This window comes from Palaemon carinicauda, chromosome 16, assembly GCF_036898095.1.
Source record: "Palaemon carinicauda isolate YSFRI2023 chromosome 16, ASM3689809v2, whole genome shotgun sequence".
In the NCBI taxonomy this organism is placed as follows: domain Eukaryota; kingdom Metazoa; phylum Arthropoda; class Malacostraca; order Decapoda; family Palaemonidae; genus Palaemon; species Palaemon carinicauda.
Genome location: NC_090740.1, coordinates 128,643,627 through 128,661,239, shown reverse-complemented (window position 1 = coordinate 128,661,239; position 17,613 = coordinate 128,643,627). Strand labels below are relative to the sequence as shown.

General features: G+C 49.5%; 1 protein-coding gene across 8 annotated transcripts in view; it reads right to left on the bottom strand.

Annotated features, from left to right (window-relative positions):
* LOC137655872 (uncharacterized) overlaps positions 1-17,613 on the bottom strand; it is a 64,874-nt gene that overhangs the window by 32,554 nt on the left and 14,707 nt on the right. For all 8 annotated transcript variants that reach the window (XM_068390069.1, XM_068390073.1, XM_068390074.1 and 5 more), the window contains exon 2: positions 3,070-3,251. In XM_068390069.1, the coding sequence (XP_068246170.1) occupies positions 3,070-3,251 (182 nt within the window). The remainder of the gene's footprint in view (positions 1-3,069; positions 3,252-17,613) is intronic.

The window sequence follows — 17,613 nt, the reverse complement described above, 5'->3', positions numbered from 1 at the left end:
ACATTGAACTCTGCCTGGCGTAAGCTGTGGCCATCATGTGTCACAGAGAGGGAGTTTGAAGGTTTCCAACCAGAGGCGGGTCCAAGCACTGCTACCCCTGTAATTTCTGATGACACTGATGTCGTTGAGGAAATTGTTGTCATGGGCAGGAGTTTGGGGCTTGAGGTCGACAAGGATGATATTGATGAGCTTGTAGAAAGCCATTCTACCGAGTTGACTGTGGAGGAATTGTTGCACCTGCAACAACAACAGCAGCAGGATCTGATTGTGGAGCAGGAATCTTCAGAAGAGGATGAGGTAAGGGAGGATGTTCCAAGTTCTCTCATCAATGAAATTTGTTCCAAGTGGGCAGATGTGCAGGCTTTTGCTGAAAAATACCACCCAGAAATTGCAGTAGCAAACCGGGCAGTGCATATGTTTAATGATAGTGTCATGTATCATTTTCGAAGAATACTGCAGAGGAGGAAGAAACAATTAACAATAGACCAGTTTTTCACAAAAGAAAAGAAAGCTGCTACATCAAAGCCTGTTTCTCCTCCAAAGAAGAGACAAAGAAGAGAAGAAACCCCTGAAATAGATCTGCCCACCCTTTCATTGGAGAGAGAAACAACTCCTGAAGGAGAACTACCCCGCCACATCATGGAAGGGGACTCTCCTTCCAAGCAGTAACCTCCCCCTTCCATCCTCTCCACATCCATCCCTGTATGCCATCGAACCGCTGCTCAAAGGTATGTTCACTACAGTACAGAAAATGGTTTAAAATTGTTTTATTTTAGTACAGTAAATGGTTTAAAATTGTTTTATAGGATTTTCTGACCAATTTCATACACATTTAGATAATTATTGTTGTTTAGGTACACGTTTTATTAATATTTTGGGCCTGTTCGAGTGCTTGGGAACGGAATAGAATATATACCATTATTTCTTATGGGGAAAAAAAATTCGGTACTCGAACAAATCGGAGGTCGAACACGGATCTCGAACGGATTATGGTCGAGTACCGAGGTATCACTGTATCCCGTTTGGACTTCTTCCATCGCCGCGAAAACCTCTCCCACTGGGAGGCAGACCACTCACTACACCTGTTGGTACTATCACACCATTGGCCCCTACAAGAAGGACAAAGGGCGTGAGGATCAGTCTCTACCGCCGACATGAATCTTCCATAGGGGCGGTCGGGAAACCCAGGGCAGGTGCGCATGATCGCAGAGGCAAACTTTGCATATACAGAAACTAGAAAATGAAAAGGACAAAAGCAATTAAATGGCTGCCAATATGACGGCAAGGATGAGAGGACACGTCCGACCACCATCCATGCCGAGAGCAAAGTGAGCTCAAGCACAGGTGTGTGTGTGGGGGGGGGGGTGTTTAACAAGCTACCCTCCCCTATCCCTGCCAACTAGCGGTGTGGGTAGTAAACCCTCGCTAAAAAAAATGGCTCGTCATTTTAGCTACGCTGAAAGTAATACCCCTACTAAATAGCATGGTTTGTATTCCAGTTACGAAACAAATAATAACTTCGATAAGCTATACCAGGTATTTTGTCCATTGCTTAGCCATGAGATCAGACTTCTCAGTCATTATCCTTAGATTGCAAGAAGAATGAGGATGTGCCTCAATCTAGGAAGGAAAGAACCTTACAAGAGTCATACCAAGAGGCCCAAGCTGATGCTAAGGTAGACACTCACATGAAACCATGAGATATAAAAGAACCACTTTGAAGATAACTGAAGAACTATAATTATTATTATCATTCCCTTGGGTAAGAAAAAGCTTGAAGTCTCTCCCTGTTGAGGCATATGGAATGACAAGTTCCAAGTGGACATTATGAAATCGTCCTGCACCCCCTTGACAACTCCCTTAAGAGCCAACACCCGACAGTAAATGCTGGAGAGGGGTCGTCCAGAACTTTCAGTACAAGAATCCAGGATCACTTCACTGCTACTGACATGTCCAGGGATGAAATCCAAAGGTAGCTCAGGAATGGACTCAGATGGCAGATAAGGGTGTATACAAGGCATGCCCCTGCTGACAGCTAATGTACCTCCTGAGTTGTCAGCTCCCGTCCCATCCTCTTAACACTGTTTCAGGCTGAGCCTGAAAAGAGGACAAATGTGAAGAGCAGAGTCAGACAACTAGAGGAAGAAGCTGCTGGAGACCTTTTCTGGGGTCTAGAGGATGACAAGCCCTTCTATCAACCCTAACCAGAAGGCATAGCCACTTCCAGAGGCTTGGGCATGGTCACCCTCAAAAGGGCCAAGGCATGGGGGATGAAGGAGTCCCGACACACAGGCTTACCCTTCCATAGGTGCCTTGACGTCCTGATTCAACGGCCGTTTCAGCTCATGCTGAAGTACAGTACAGTAACCTCTATTTAAATTATGAAATTTTGTATTCACTTAGGAATAAATTAGAGCTAACAGCAACAAGTCCCTTCACCTAGCAACTGAAGTCAAAAGTGGCTTGACCATAACAGGCAGATAGATGACTCACCCTCACCTACCTGTAATTAACTACCATAACTACTTTCTTAACATTTCAACGGCCATTCTAGCACGAGCTTGTTATCCTCTAATAAAATGTTAAGGAAAAAATACCGTACCTGTTTTACCCTTAATAATTTTAACAATCTTTCACCATTAGCATATACTGTATGGGATAGGTTCAAATTAGAAGCCTTACCAGAAATAAGTTCAGATTCTCTTAAAATCGTACCCACAATATACAGTACTTACCTGGAAAGATTCCATCACTACTTGCAAGTTTCAAATTACACCATGACAGGCAGATAGATGACTCACCCTCACTTACCTGTACAGTAATTAACTACCATAACTACTTTTTTAACATTTCAACTGCCATTTTAGCACATGCCAGTCATCCTCTATTAAAATGTTGAAGGTTTGTATTCACTTAGGAAAAATACTGTACCTGTTTTATCTTTAATAATGTTAACAATCTTTCACCATTAGCATATACTGTATGGGATAGGTTCAAATTAGAAGTCTTACCAGAAATAAGTTCAGATTCTCTTAAAATCGTACCCACAATATACAGTACTGTACTTACCCAGAAAGATTCCATCACTACTTCCTAGCTTCCTATTACAGCTGAGTACAGGACCAACATTACTCCAATCAATGGAAGAGTATTTTTCATGATTAAAAGAAATTTCTTGACACTTTTCAGGGACAAAATTTCGTGTCTCCAACCTCTTCCAAATTGCAGGATACCAAGCACTGTTTTCCATTCTGTAAAATATAAATGCTGTATATATTTCCCTTCTGGTTAATCTATATTTTATAAACAATAACTTATTCTTCAGCCACTTCTAACCAAGTCTCCAATAGTATAATAGTAATACATGCATCTGAAATAAATAAAAAATTATAGGAAAAACTGATGTGTAATTCATGAATCCAAGGTGGGATATAACTCTGCCATAAACATGTTATCTGACCTCCATGCTCAACACATTACCAAATCTCTCAAAGGGTAAGAAGAAAGAATTTTATAATAGAAGTACGGTACAGTACTGTAATGGTTTACGTTTATGAAATTACATTATTATTATTGTTTTCCTTCCTTTGAGGATTTTACTGTTAATTGATAGGGGTGCCATAAAAGTACCTACGAGCTTGTTTGAGTGTGGCACCACCGTAGTGTTGTCACTCAACAACACTACGGAATGCCCTGAAAGAAGCTTAAGGAATAGTCTGAGGGTAAGAGAAGCTGCACTCATTCCAGGGGGTTATGTGGCACTGTTACTTGGATTCGGACCAGAGTCCGGATGCTAAGAAGTGAGTCCCCCCCCCCTTTGAAGCGTGTATGGCGCAACAAATCCGGGGGAGGAGAGAGAGGGTCTACTCCCCTGAGCAGGTTGGTGTCTCCCATCAGCCAACTCAGGTCTCTCCTCTGCTCTAGACCTACCTGCACCTAGGTGTTCGGTGGGTCTAGGTGCCAAGACCAAATGGTGCAACGGTCGGAGGATAATCGGTCAATCCTGAGATCGTATGATTCCCCGCCAAAACAAGGTCCAGGAACCAGGGAGCATTTCTCAAGAATGAGACTGTTTCAGATTGAGCCCTAAGACTTTCCTTGGCTTAGGTGGAGTACCAAGGAAAAAGGAGGGCACGAGAGGATTAGGCCTCGTGCCCTTCCTTGTGCTCGACTTCCTTGAGGAAGTGAGCGTCATCCACATCTGATCGAGAGATCAGCCTGTAAAGGGAAAGCTACCTTCCATTGTAAAGGAACCTGCAATTTCTCTCACAAGGTAGACCGACTGTGAGCCTTTCTCTCTGCACACGCTCGCAAGGTTGAACTCGCCATTACTCTAGACAATGCTTCTTGCATGAGCGAGTCTTGGTAGGAAGACTCACCCAAGAGGGCACTAGACATTGCAGAGATGGGACGTGCACCTAAGTCAGGCAGACGAGCTCGGCCGCCCACTTCGCTTAGTTATAGGGTGCCCCATGCTGTGCAAGACTCGTCCGCTATTCCGAATAGTGTGCTACCTTGCGTGGGACTCACATTGTCAGATGTATGGTCCGAGAAGGTAGAGAGAGAGTGAACAGAGCGATGTATCTCTCTTTGAGTACGGAGACCGACCATGATTCGGCCCATGAGGAATCCACCTCTGCCATTAAAATAATGGGCGACCTAGATCAGACTCAGACCTCTATCAGGCGAAGGAGCTCGCCCATCACCTTACTAGCGCTCAGTGAATGGATGCTCAACATTGCGCAATAATCCCTTGCAAGACTTAGATCTATGCTCACACCTAAGCAGAATGGACAAGAGTACTCTTCTACAACCTGCCTCCCGCAGCAGCCAAGTGGATAGCATTATGCGTTACTACAGCAGGAGGCTTTTGCTTGTGAAAGGCTATTAAGGCTGCGGGAGACGGGTTGTACCAGGAATTTATCCGCAGGGAAAAAATTTTCCTACTCCGGTTTATCGGAAAATGGGATGAGCTCTGGGCTACCTAGTCAGACAATTGCCCATTAGGGTAGCCTACACTTCCCAGGGATTGTGAGTTGTTTTCCCCCCGAAGGGATGGCAAGTTTCACTCAGAGGATCAAGGAGCCTTGACTCTCAGCAAAAGGTCAATCCTCACCGATCCCTCCCTAGAGACAAGAGATTGCCTAGCAAGTAAACATCCAAAGTAGATTGATGTCAAGACGTGCAAGCAATTGCACGCAACTGCTACGTGTGTGTGGGGGGGGGGGATTCTGTCCGACATGTGCCTCCAATCTCTAGGAGTTGGTCATGTAAGTATGCTTACAGATTGGAAATACCAGAATAGCCTGTACTTCCCAGAGGAAGCTGGAATTACAGCGAATGTCCTTAGCAATCACTTTCGGGCAGGAAACCAGTCGCTAACGACTGATTGTACACAACTATTTTACTTCCGAAGGCAAGCTTAAGACGTATATTCAATATATTGTTGGACAGATAATACATGCTTAAGTTCATCCAAGAACCAGTAACAAAGACCAAAGAGGCCGGATGAGCATACAGGCGCCGTCTGAATGATTCGTTGTGTTTGGAGCTTGATTGGAGAATGTTGATCAAAGTTTGAAATCGAGACCTCCTTCTTCCTATGACAGAGATCGCTAATAAATGACAAAAAATTTTTTATTTCTTCATTTCCGATCGGCAACACTGGCATAAGTTCCGAATGTTCCCTACCCAGGAACAGACTCCTTTATGTGAGGTTTTGCAATATAACAATTTGTCCTAAATTGTATTTTTCCTAGCTATACAAACAGTAATCATTTAATATAGGAATTCGCTTCAGCTCAGCTGAAACAGCCAAAGAGAAAGAAAACCAGGCAGTTGTGCTGATTGGTTGGCTGGCGGTATGGGGCAGAGCCCACCCCCCACCCCCAACCCGCTTTCCTCATTCAAACGCTTTAGGCTCAATGTGGAACATGAGAGGGGTGGTAGAGGCGGGCGTTTATATTAAATGATTACGGGTTTGTATAGCTAGGAAAAAATACAATTTAGGTCAAATTGTCATTTGTTCCGACGCAATATGCAAACCTCGTAATCATTTAACATAGGAAGACTCACTGGTTGGTGGGAGGTCTGCCTTTGCTGCTTGTCGACAGCCAACTGCCCGGATATAGACCTGGTCTCGAATGAGAGCAGAGGACTAAATCCACCTACCCCTGTCTCTTGACCCGACATGATGATGGTGGAGTCTGAGAGACTGGGAGCCGCCGCGCGATGTGTAAGAGCATCACGCGACCAGAGAGCGTGAACATAAGAAACACTTTACCCTAGGGTCACAGTGACTGGATGAAACTCCAAAACCAAAAGGCAAAGGGTTTATACATCCACCGTCTTCCCTGCCTAGCAGAGGATGGGGGGAGAATACTTGTAAACAAACTCTAGCAATCTTACCTGGGAAGACTTGTCTCGATGTATGGAACTCCAAGGGAGACAGAGAGAAAGGTGGATCACCTGCAGACTGCTTTCACACTGCCAAACATACCATAAAATCAAGACAAGAGACTTCCCTGTCCTGGAGGAATTGGAAAGGTCAGACAATAGCTTGAGCTGCTACCACAGGGCCAAGAACAAAGGTGTCCAAGGACTCGTGCATAAACTCCCTCAAGTAAAAGGCCGTAAAGGTGATCTGGCGTCTCCCAACGCCAGCCTTCAGCACTTGGCCCACTGCAAGATTTCTCTTGAAAGCGAGTGTGGGGGCAATGCCCCTGATCTTGTGAGCTTTAACCCTCGCTGGTACTTGGACTCTTGAGGAAGTCTCATACCCCTTGCGGATGGTCTCACGGATCCAGAAGGATATCGTGTTCCTCGACACCTCCCTCTTGGTTTTGCCGGTGCTAACGAAGTCGTCGTCACTCAGGTCTGAGATGACGAATTCGCTTAAGATAGCGCCGGAGGCACCTGACGGGACAGAGAAGCCTCTCACCTGAACCGCCACATCCGGTAAGGAAGGAATAGTGAAGGCTTCAAACCTGGGATTGTGGATCGCATGGGTTCTGAGTCTTGGCCACAAACTCTGGCACAAAACTCAAGGAGATTTCCTTCCAACCCTCTGCGTGAGTAACATTACAAGAGAGGCCATGTAACTCCCCGACTCTCTTTGCCGATGCTAAGGCTAGCAGAAAAAACAGTCTTAAAGGTCAAGTGCCTGTTTCACGTACGGCTCAAGGGTTCATACGGAACACGAGTAAGAGACCCGAGAACTAAGGTGACATCCCACTGGGAAACTCGAAGTTCCCGCGGGGGACGTGACTGTTCGAAGCTCTTAATGAGCATAGAAATCCCCAGGGCGTTGGGGATATCTATGCCCTTCAGACGAAACACCATTGCAAGGGCAGACCAGTACCCTTTAATGGCAGAAACCGAAAGGAACTTATCTCTGCGAAGAAAGACTAGGAAGTCTGCGATCTGAGTCAGAGAGGCTCCGACTGGAGAGATACCCCTTCCACTACACCAATCACAGAAGACCAACCACTTCCCCTGGTAGACTAAGGAGGAGGATCTTCTAAGGTACCCTGACATCTCTTTCGCAGCGAGTCGCGATCTGAGGATATGCTGGATAGTCTCCACGCGTGAAGTCTGAGCGACTGTTTATGAGAAAACCCTCTCATGAGGTTCTCCTCGTTTAGCCACCAAAGGAGATTCTCCTTTCCCTCGCGTTTCATGAGGACCAGACGAGAGGGAGGATCGGTGGCTGCCGGCCATTGGTCCTTCAGACACCACTGAAGGGAGCTGAGATGGATCCACCCGAAAGGAATGAGCTACTCCAGCGAGGAGAGGTGACCCAGAAGAGCTTGCCACTGAAGGGCTGGAATGCCGAGTCGATCAGCATTCCCAGATACACCTTCTGCTTGGGAATGAGGTTCAACTTCTCGCAGTTCACCACGATCCCCAGATCGCGACAAACTGCCAGAAGCGAGTCTTGATCCTGAATCAACTGCTCCTGCGAGGGAGCGAGAATCAGCCAGTCGATGAAGTACATCAGTAGGTGGATGCCCCTCGAGTGGGCCCAAGCTGCTACCGTCGTGAACACTCGCGTGAACACTTGGGAAGCTGTGCACAGTCTGAAGCACAGGAATTTGAACTGGTACACCGTACCCTGGAAAGTGAATCTGAGGTACTTTCTAGACAACCGATGAACTGGTAATTGAAAGTACATGTCCTTCAAGTCTATCGAAAGCATGAAGTCGTACTTCCTGATGGCTAACAGCACAGTGCGAACTGTTAGCATCTTGAATGCAGTTTGCTGAGCAAACTTGTTCAATGGCGAAAGGTCGATGATCGGTCTCCAACCTCCTGGTGACTGATCGTGTACAACTTCTAACGCATCCTTCTCCAACAATTCCTGGACCTCTGTCTCCAAGGCCAGAACCTTCAGGGATGTTGGAGCGTATGTGTGGAACGCTATTGGAGTGGAGGATAGGGGGGCCCGATGAAGCAGGAACGGGAGCTTGTACCCTTCGCGAAGGGTCGACACTACCCATTCCTCGGTCCCAAGGTGCTGCCACATCGCCCAATGGTGCGATAGGCATTCCCTACCCTCGGCAGCATGGGAAGGGGAAAGCCAATATCAGCGTTTCCCTTTCCCTTGCTTGCCCCTGTTCTTTCCCTGACATGGAGGAGCTCCCGAGAGAGGCTGAAAGGTCTGTTTGGGGGCAGAACCCTTCTGAACAGGAGCAGATCTCGGCTGCACAGCAGCAGCAGGAGCACGACCAGTGGTACCCTTGCTACTTCCTGTGGACTTGGCCTGACTCGGCCTGGCTGCAGACAGTTTCGCGGGACCAGGTCCCTTGAAACTCACAGCCTGCGCCCGGTGGATAATGGAGACCTTCGAGTTGAGGCACCATTTATCCCGCGCGGCCCGAACTTCCTCTGGGGGAAAAAGAGAAGTTGCAGCTCTAATAGGAATGTTCCTGAGTGCCAGGGCCTCTCCTGAACCAATCTGTCTCGCCACACAAGCGGCTACTGCCTCGCGTTTTTTGAGGATCAGATTGGCATACTGGGTAGCAAGCTGGTCCAAGAGAAAAGCAACAGCTTTCCCACCAGACAAAGCCAGGTTCCTGTAGTGCTCCATGTGTTCGGAAGTAGCGAGCTTGGTGTCCCGCGCGAACACTGTGGCCGTACCACACCAGTGGTCAAGCCACGAAGCAGCCTTGAGAGCACCTACAGAGATGGACTCCATAGTTGAAATCTCAGAGGCCGAGAAGGCCACTCTCTGGGATTTCAAGCTCTCGACTGAGGAACCCTCAGCAAGCGCTCCGACCGTGGGGTCGAGAGGGAGAGGAGAAGACACAGAAGACTCTGTGACACAGTACCTCTTCTGTCGCTGGAGTGGTTGAGGGAGAAGCTTGTTCGAACCTTGGCTCCTAAGCGAGTCACCAGGTCCTGCGTTCACCGCCCGTGGAAGTGGCTGATCCCTCGGTCCCGCTACATCCTTAGGTGCAGGGGAAGCAACATGCTGCACGGGTGATGACATACCCCATGAATACTCTTGCTCTGGTCCTAGGACCAAACCAGGCGTGTATTCAGTAGTCAAGGAAGGACCCTGGCAGGGTTCATCCCCGACAGAATGCATCGAGGTTCCCACGAAGCTCCCGAAGGAGCTCGAGCACAAGCGGGTTTGCTGGGAACTGCAGCGCTTACACCAGGTGTAGACAGGTTAGTCGCGCGAGTGCTGCGTGCGGCCTCACCTGTTTCATGACCAGAAAGCATGGGGATTGGCTGCATCTCGTGCGGCTGGTATGCGCGAGCTAGCCTGGTCGTGCACGACCGGCGCCCATGCCGCGAGGTGGCTCCATGCCAGGCCCGAGTGCGTGACTGTCTGGGCCTACTCCCTGCTCATGCGACACACGAGTCGCTGAGTCGGTACACGTGGCTACCCCCGTGGAGGTAGTCGTGCGTACTGCGGATTCTTCAAGAGAGACCACAGCTGAGAGGTTCAATATGAGTCTGAGCAGTAGATCAGGGGCCCAAGGATCCCGTCACCATGATCTGGGAGACGATACCTACACCCTCGAGTGCGGTTGTCGTGCATGGAGGCCTTGCGCGAGATTCGCCGTGAACAATCCCACTAGAAGGGGGAACACGGGAATCTTGCACATCGCCCTCATTCTCCAGAGGAGAAGAGGTGTCTCGGGGCGCCCTGTCCCTTCGACTGTGACTGGCCTTCCTGGCCCTCTTCGCTTTCCTCTTCTTTCCGTTCCTCTTTCCCTTGGGGGAGAAGAGTCAGAGTCAGAAGATGAAGACAAAGAGGAGGAGGAACTAGAAGAGGAATACTGCCCAGGCTTCCTCTTCTTGTGCCCCCTCCGAGGTGCTTGAACGTTGGTCAAAGCACAGCAGACGACACTGGATGAGGATGAACAACCTGAGCCATGTCTGTAGGAAGAGCCGTGGTCAGTGAACATGGTGAACCTGAAATACATATTGTATCAGCAGGAGTTTGGCAGATTTTAATTTTTACTGCTTATCAGCAGGAGATTTGGCAGATTTTAATTTTAACTGACTTGCGGGCGAAGCTGTAAAGGGTTTGCCATCAGTCGTTAAAGAAATCTCAGTGATTAAAACCTTACTCTTCCTTGTTTTAACAGGGATTCCTGCAATTATTTTACCATTGGAAAAAGTTTGCCTTTTGCCAGCAACAAATGCTTTATCAGGTACATAGTCAACAACAGGGGCATCAGTGAACATGGGAGTCGATAAAATTACAACCCAAGGTTGCCACGTTTCCTAAGTGAGAAAAGGCCAACTTTGATCAACTGCAGCTTTAAGAAGTTAAAAAAGGACAAAGGTATAGCCTTTAAGGCCAATCTTTTATGATATTGCTAAAGGCTAACCAATTTCAAATAAAAAAAAGGCCTAATTTGATGTCTTAAGCTGAAAAAGGCCAACCTGGTAACCCTGTAACAAACTCAATTACATTCATGTGTTCATCAACAATCGTATCATTCAAATGACGTTGTTGAAGCTCGTCCGCCATATTTAATCAGCGTCTTAACAAATTTAAGTCAAGCTTACCTGATAATCCGAGAGACGCCCAAAATTCCCCCTTCTTACCAGGTAACGTGTCGTCATCACTATTAGCAATCTGTTGGATGCCTTTTGGGATCGCTGAAATAGCGGGAGCGCTAAGGTCAACTGCTTCCCCGGCGAAACACGAGAAAACCCCGACAGGCTGTGAATCCGGGCTTCCCAAAATGTTATTTTCATTATAAAATAAATTTTTGAACATACTTACCTGGTGGTTATATATATAGCTTACGTCCCTGACATCACGGCAGAAAAATTACAAACTCGCGCCAATGGCCGATTGGATAGCCAGGTGTGCTACCCATGCGCCCCTGGCGAGGTGCCCGGAAACCATTCCCTCGGTATTCATATCTTCCATGCCTCTAGTCTCTAGAGGGAAGGAGGGGGGGATTTTAATTATATATAACCACCAGGTAAGTATGTTAAAAAATGACAAATTTGGAGATAATTTGTATTTTTCCTAACTATACAAACCTTAGCTATTTAATATGGGTTATTACTTTCGCGTAGCTGGAATGACGAGCCATTAGAATTTTAACGAGGGTTTACTACCCCCATCGCTAGTTAGCGGGGGGCAGGGAGGGGTAGCTTGCTAAACCCCCCCCTCACACACCTGTGTGATGAGCTCAATTTGCTTAGAGGTAGGACTTCACGGGGGACAGGGCTAGTAGGCAAGTTTGATTAAATAGCTAAGGTTTGAATAGTTAGGAAAAATACAAATTATCTCCGTATTTGTCATTTGTTCCGTAACTGAAATACAAACCACGCTATTTAATATGGGTGACTCAACCCTTAGGAAGGGTGGAAAAGTCCCAGCCATACTAGCTTTTGGCTTTGCCCGGGGACTCATTATCTGAGTGTCTCCGTACTCAACAATAAAGTGTCCCTGCACCTCGCTCGCACCTTGCTACGCAAGGGCTGCGGCCTACATAAGCTGTGTGTGAAGGGTTATGTGTGACTCGTCCTAGGAAGTTGACCTGAAGCTCTTTAGATGGAAAAATTTAGGCTAGGTCTTAAAAAATACCACCTCGTCAGGGTATGGGGACGTGAACAGTATTAACTTAAATACTAGGAACACAAGGAAGCATGGTTTACCTGCAGTGGTTTGAGGTCAGCTATGCAAAGAACCCAGGATGCTGCTTTCTCCAAGGAAGGAGAGGATGAAGAAAAGAATAAGGGCTAAACAAATCTTTTCATTCATGCAGACTAAGACCGGGTAACAATGCCCTCAACCCTCTGCTACCTGTCCATTAAGGAGCCTGAGGTTAGACCAGCTGTTGTGCAGCCACCACAGGGCCGATAGAGAACGTATCGAGCCTCCTATGTGTCACGCCTTGCAGGTAGTGGGCTGTGAAGGTCGTCTGACGCTTCCACACCCCTGCTTGTAGAACCTGCGTCACTGAGAAGTTCTTCTTGAAGGTCAGGGACGTAGCTACAACCCTGACATCATGCGCTCTAAGGCGACATGACGGAGGAGGGTCAGGATCCAGGGACAGATGGATCACCCTACGAATCCATGCGAAGATGGTATTCTTGGTGACCCTCTTCTTTGTTCTCCCAATGCTCACAAACAAAGCTTGCACTTGGGGACGAATGCAGCCGTTCTTTGAGATATAACCTCAGACTCCTTACTGGGCACAGTAAGAGATGGTCTGGGTCATCTGTTACAGAACAAAGACTCGAAATCCAGAAAGAGTCGAATCGAGGATCCGGCACTCCGGGATTCTGTGTCTTAGCCACAAACTCAGAGACGAATCTGAACGTTACCTCCCTTCATCCCCTTGCATGGGCGATGTCATACGAGAGACCATGAAGTTCATTGACTCGCTTGGCTGAGGCCAAAGCTAGTTAGGTGGCAATTTGAAGCCTGGCGAAATGGATCGTAGGGAGGCCTCCTAAGAGGCATGAGAATTCGAACCATGTTCCCTGGAGGAGGTCTCACTTCCGACTGAGGGCAGGTAAGATCGTATTTTCGTATGAGTAGGGAAAGTACCAGCGAGGAAGAAAAGTCCGCTCTTTTGGGCCTGAAGGCTAGACTTGAGGCTGAGCGATAAGCCTTTCATTGCCGAGACTGAAAGGCGCATTCTTCCCGCAAATAAACAAAGAACTCCGCTCTTGCTGGAATAGTGGTATCGAGTGGAGAGATATCCCTTCATGATTTCAACAACAGAAAAATCGCCACTTTGGCTGGTAGGCCCCTGCAGATGACCTGCGCAAGTGTCCAAACATCCTGTTCGCAACTTGTTGCAATAATCCTCTCTTAGTGAGGAGATGCTGGATAGTCTACAGGCATGAAGTCGAAGCGAAGCTACGTCTTTGTGAAAGATGTTGGCATGTGGTTGTTTGAGTAGGTTGTGTCGCAGAGGGAGTTCTCCCAGAAGTTGCGTTAGGAGTTGCGGAAGGTCTGGAAACCATTCCGCGTGATGCCATAGCGTAGCTATAAAGGGCCATCGAGCGACTGACCGATATTCTGGTCTTGTTGAGCACGCTCCTCATTAGACAGAACAGGGGAAAAGCGCACACGTCGGTGCTGTCCCACCGTTGTTGGAAGGCAACTTGCCAAAGGGTCTGGGAATGGGGGCAATACAGCGGGAGCTTGAAGTTCAGCGCTGTAGCGAACCGATCCACAGTCGGGTAACCCCACAAAGTCAGGACTTTGTTGGCCACTGGATGATCCAAGGACCACTCAGTACTCATTATCTGAGATGCTCGGCTCCGACTGTCGGCGAGCACATTCCCTTCGTCTGGAATGAAGCGAGCCGATAGAGGCATCGAGTGGACTTCAGTCCATCTCAGTATCTCTACTGAGAGATGGGATAGCTGCTTGAAAAGGTACCTCCTTGCTTGTTGATGTAAGCCACTACTATGGTGTTGTCGCTCATCATACCACAGAGTGATCCGCTAGGTCTTTGTTGGCACTGTTGAAGGGCCATGAAGAACGGCCTTCATCTCTAGCAGATTTATATGGAGGCACTTTTCTGATTCTGACCACAGGCCAAAGGCCCTGTGGTACAGAACGTGGTCCCCCCCCCCCCCCCCCTGTTCCTTTGAGGTGTCCGAAAACAGCCTCCAAACCGGGGGAAGGAACAAGAAGATCCATTCTTTTCCGTAGGTTCTCACCTGTCACCCACCACTGGGGGTTCGTCCGTTCCGAAGGATCCATAGGGATCATGATGTCCAGGGAATCGCAGCCTTGATTCCACTCGGACCTGAGTCGCCCCTGGAGAGACCTCATCCTGAGGCGACCGTTGAGGACTAGACGAGCCAAGGGTGAAAGGTGACCGAGGAGATGTACTGTAACCACAATTGGGTTGGAAACTCTTCTCATCTGAGGAAAGGGCTTGCGATTCTTCTAAGCCTTGCTATCCTGTCGTCTGTTGGAAAGGCTTTATGGAGATTGGTGTCTATAATCATGCCTAGGTGAACCAGTCATTGATTGGGTAGCAGAGCGGACCTCTCGAGACTTACCATGATCCTTAGATCCAAGCAAAGTCGTAGAAGTTTGTCTCGGTGTCAAAGAGGGAATGACTTCGCATCCGCTAGGATCAGGTAGTCATCAAGATAACGGAGGAGACGGAAGCCGATCCTGAGTGCCCATGATGAAATAAGGGTGAACAGTCCAGTGAAACCCTGTGGTGCTGTGGAGACCGAAACACGGCACCTTGAACTGGTACTCCTTGTTGTCTAGGCTGAATCCTAAGTACTTCCTTGAAGACGGATGGACTGGGATCTGGAAGTACACGGCCTTCAGGTCCAGTAAACACAAGAAGTCTTGCGATTTACTGCCAGACTGACTGTGTCTGCGGTCTCCATGCTGACCGAAGTATTCTTTAATTTGGACCTCTGCCCACAGAGTTCACCCCCTTGCTGATCCCATGGCAAGGCCGCTAAATGACACCGGATTCGTCCTCAGGGGAGGTAGAGATGTTGTGAACAGGACGCGATATTCCTGAGTGCTTACAGAAATCGTCCAGGAAACGGCCCTGAGTTGCTGCAACCTGTCTGCGCAACCTTGTAGGTATCCCGCCACTGGCGGACATGCAGGGGAACTGCCAATCCTAGTGTTTGCGGCCTCAGTTGCCCCTTCTAAGATTCTTCGCTCCCCTGGGGAACTTTTTGCCTTTCTTGTCCTTGACCGGAAAGGGCTTAGACCCCACTGTCTTAGCTGCCGTTGATTTGGTAGGACGTGGCTGCTGAGGTGCTGGTTTATAGGGCTTGAATGTCAAAGCCCTATATAGGAGGGAGTCTCGGTGACTTCCTACACCTCTCAGCCGCCTGCTTCACGTCCTTAGGCTCAACAGGTTCGTTCCCATAACGAAGAATGTCTGAGCCTGAAGATTTGGTGCTAGAGGACTCCCGGTATTTCTTTGGAGTCCTTGACTCTCTCTCGGGAGGGATGCAGGACTCCAACAACGACGGAGGCAGGCTCTTCTCTGCCTTTATTCGAGAAAACTTATCGCGCGAGGTGGGGTTTCCCTCAATGGTGTGATTGGGGAAGAGCTAAACAAAGCTCCTCTACGATCTCGAAGTACCTCCTCTGCTGCACACGAGGAGGTGGGAGAAGCTTGTTGCCGGCACTGGATCGGCTGGAGGAGGCTAGCTCAGAGAGTTGGACCGCGATATTGTCCCTGGTACTCTTAATCCCCTGAGACCAGGGAAAAGCTGCCCTGGCCTTAGAAGGTTTTTGAGTCCCAAATACTCGGTCCAAGACAGTGTCTTTGCCCTCTTGAGGAGGAATCTCTGGGTCAGCAAACCCATTGAGAGTCCTCATAAGGGTCAGAACCTGCCAAAATGCATGTTCTGACTACTGCAGCTCTTCTCCAGATGGACTAGCAGCGAAGTCTCCTGTCCCCAAAGGCTCTTCTTGGGGAGACTCGCGGACGTTCTCCGAGTGACTGGCTGGCTCTGTTCTAAGTCTTGACGAGGAATTCGGTACTGTCCTGGAGTCCTTCGGCTCCCTCCTGGGAGGGATGCAGGATTCCAACAACGACGGAGGTAGGCTCTTCTCCGCCCCTACCCGAGAAGACTTTTCAGCGCGAGGTGGGGTTTCCCTCATTGGTGCGATGGGAGAACGTCTTACATCACGTGACTCCCCTGAGGACGGGTAATCCTCGTCCGAAGGGGGGGGGGGGGGGAGAAAAAGTCTAGGGGGGGAGGGGGCCTGCCTCGAAGGGTTACGAGGAGACAGCTTAGTCCTCGGAGAAGTCACCGCGTCCAAAACTCCTCTTTTTTTTCTTCAGGGGAGTAGACGCAGCCAAGGATTTGTGGCCCAATTTGGAGAGAACAGGCTTGAAAGCCTGCGTGACCGCTCAGATCAGTGCCCCAAACCAAGGCTGCTGGCTGATGGCTGTGCTGTCAGACACTCCCTCTGGATGGACAGGGATCGACCGATCCCTGGGAGGAGTTTCCATAGGGGGGTTCGCCTGAAAAGAAAAAGAAGACAAAGAAGAAATGTCCCTGGAACTTTGTGGAACCTTGCCCCCTACCGACGAGCGAGCTGTTCTGCGGGGGGACGCGGCGATGGCGGCCTTGCCGCGCGTTGCCCTCCAGCCTCGCGCGTGGGAAGATATTGACGATCGCGCTGGGGAATACCCAGGGTTGCCCGAGGGAGACTGCTGGCGCGCGGGACACTGCTGATGCGCGCGAGGGCGATTGCGAGGGCGCGTGTGGGCGAGCGATGGCGTGTAGGAGCGTGCGCAGGAGACATCGGAGAGTGCGCAGAAAGCTGATTCGAGGGTGAATGTTCGCGCGCAGGATCAAGATGAAGAGCCCGTGCAGGCGAGAGATCGTGCGCCCCAGAAGATGTCGCCGGGCGCGCGCACAGGAGAGATATCCCTTGCGCGCGGGCGCACAGCCAGAACCTGCGTTCGTTGGCGCGCCTCTTGTGGGCACACATCAGGCTGGCGATGCGTAGCTGCTGTGGGAGATGGGCGTGAGCGCGCAAGGCGTGCGCGTGCATCCTCGTGGGCACTTGTAGGTGAATGCACGCGATTGCGCGCTGGTGAGGGATGGCGCGCTGGCGCGTAGGGGAAATTCTAAACTTCCCTACTGCACCCAGATCCGAAGATCATGGGCGCGCAGGAGATCATTGGCGTGGAGAGCACTGGCGGGCAGGAGAGCGCTAGCGCGTTGGTGAGTACTGGCGCGCAGGAGAGCTCTGGCGCGTTGGCGAGTGCTGGCGCGCATGGCGCACAGTGGCGCACTGGCGAGCAGGTGAGAGCTGGCATGCAGGTGAGCGCTGGCGCGCTTTATCAGGAACATCAGCAGCAGGTGAGCGCTGGCGCGCTATATCAGGAACAGCAGCAGCAGGTGAGCACTGACGCGCAATCTCCGAAGCCTCAATGAGGTCAGGAGAACGTTGGCGCTCATGCTTGGCATGGCGCGTAAGGGACGTGTGCGGTACGCCCTTGTTGCCCCAAAGGGACCGGTGCCTGTTTTTTAAAAACAGGTTTGGTTGGCGCATAAAGCGCATCAGCTGCCAGGAACGGCGACGGCAGGTCAGCAGGTCTGTCGGGTGGAAGGTCAGCGTGCCCTTTGTAAGGACGACCTTCCACCGAAGGGGATCGCGAACGA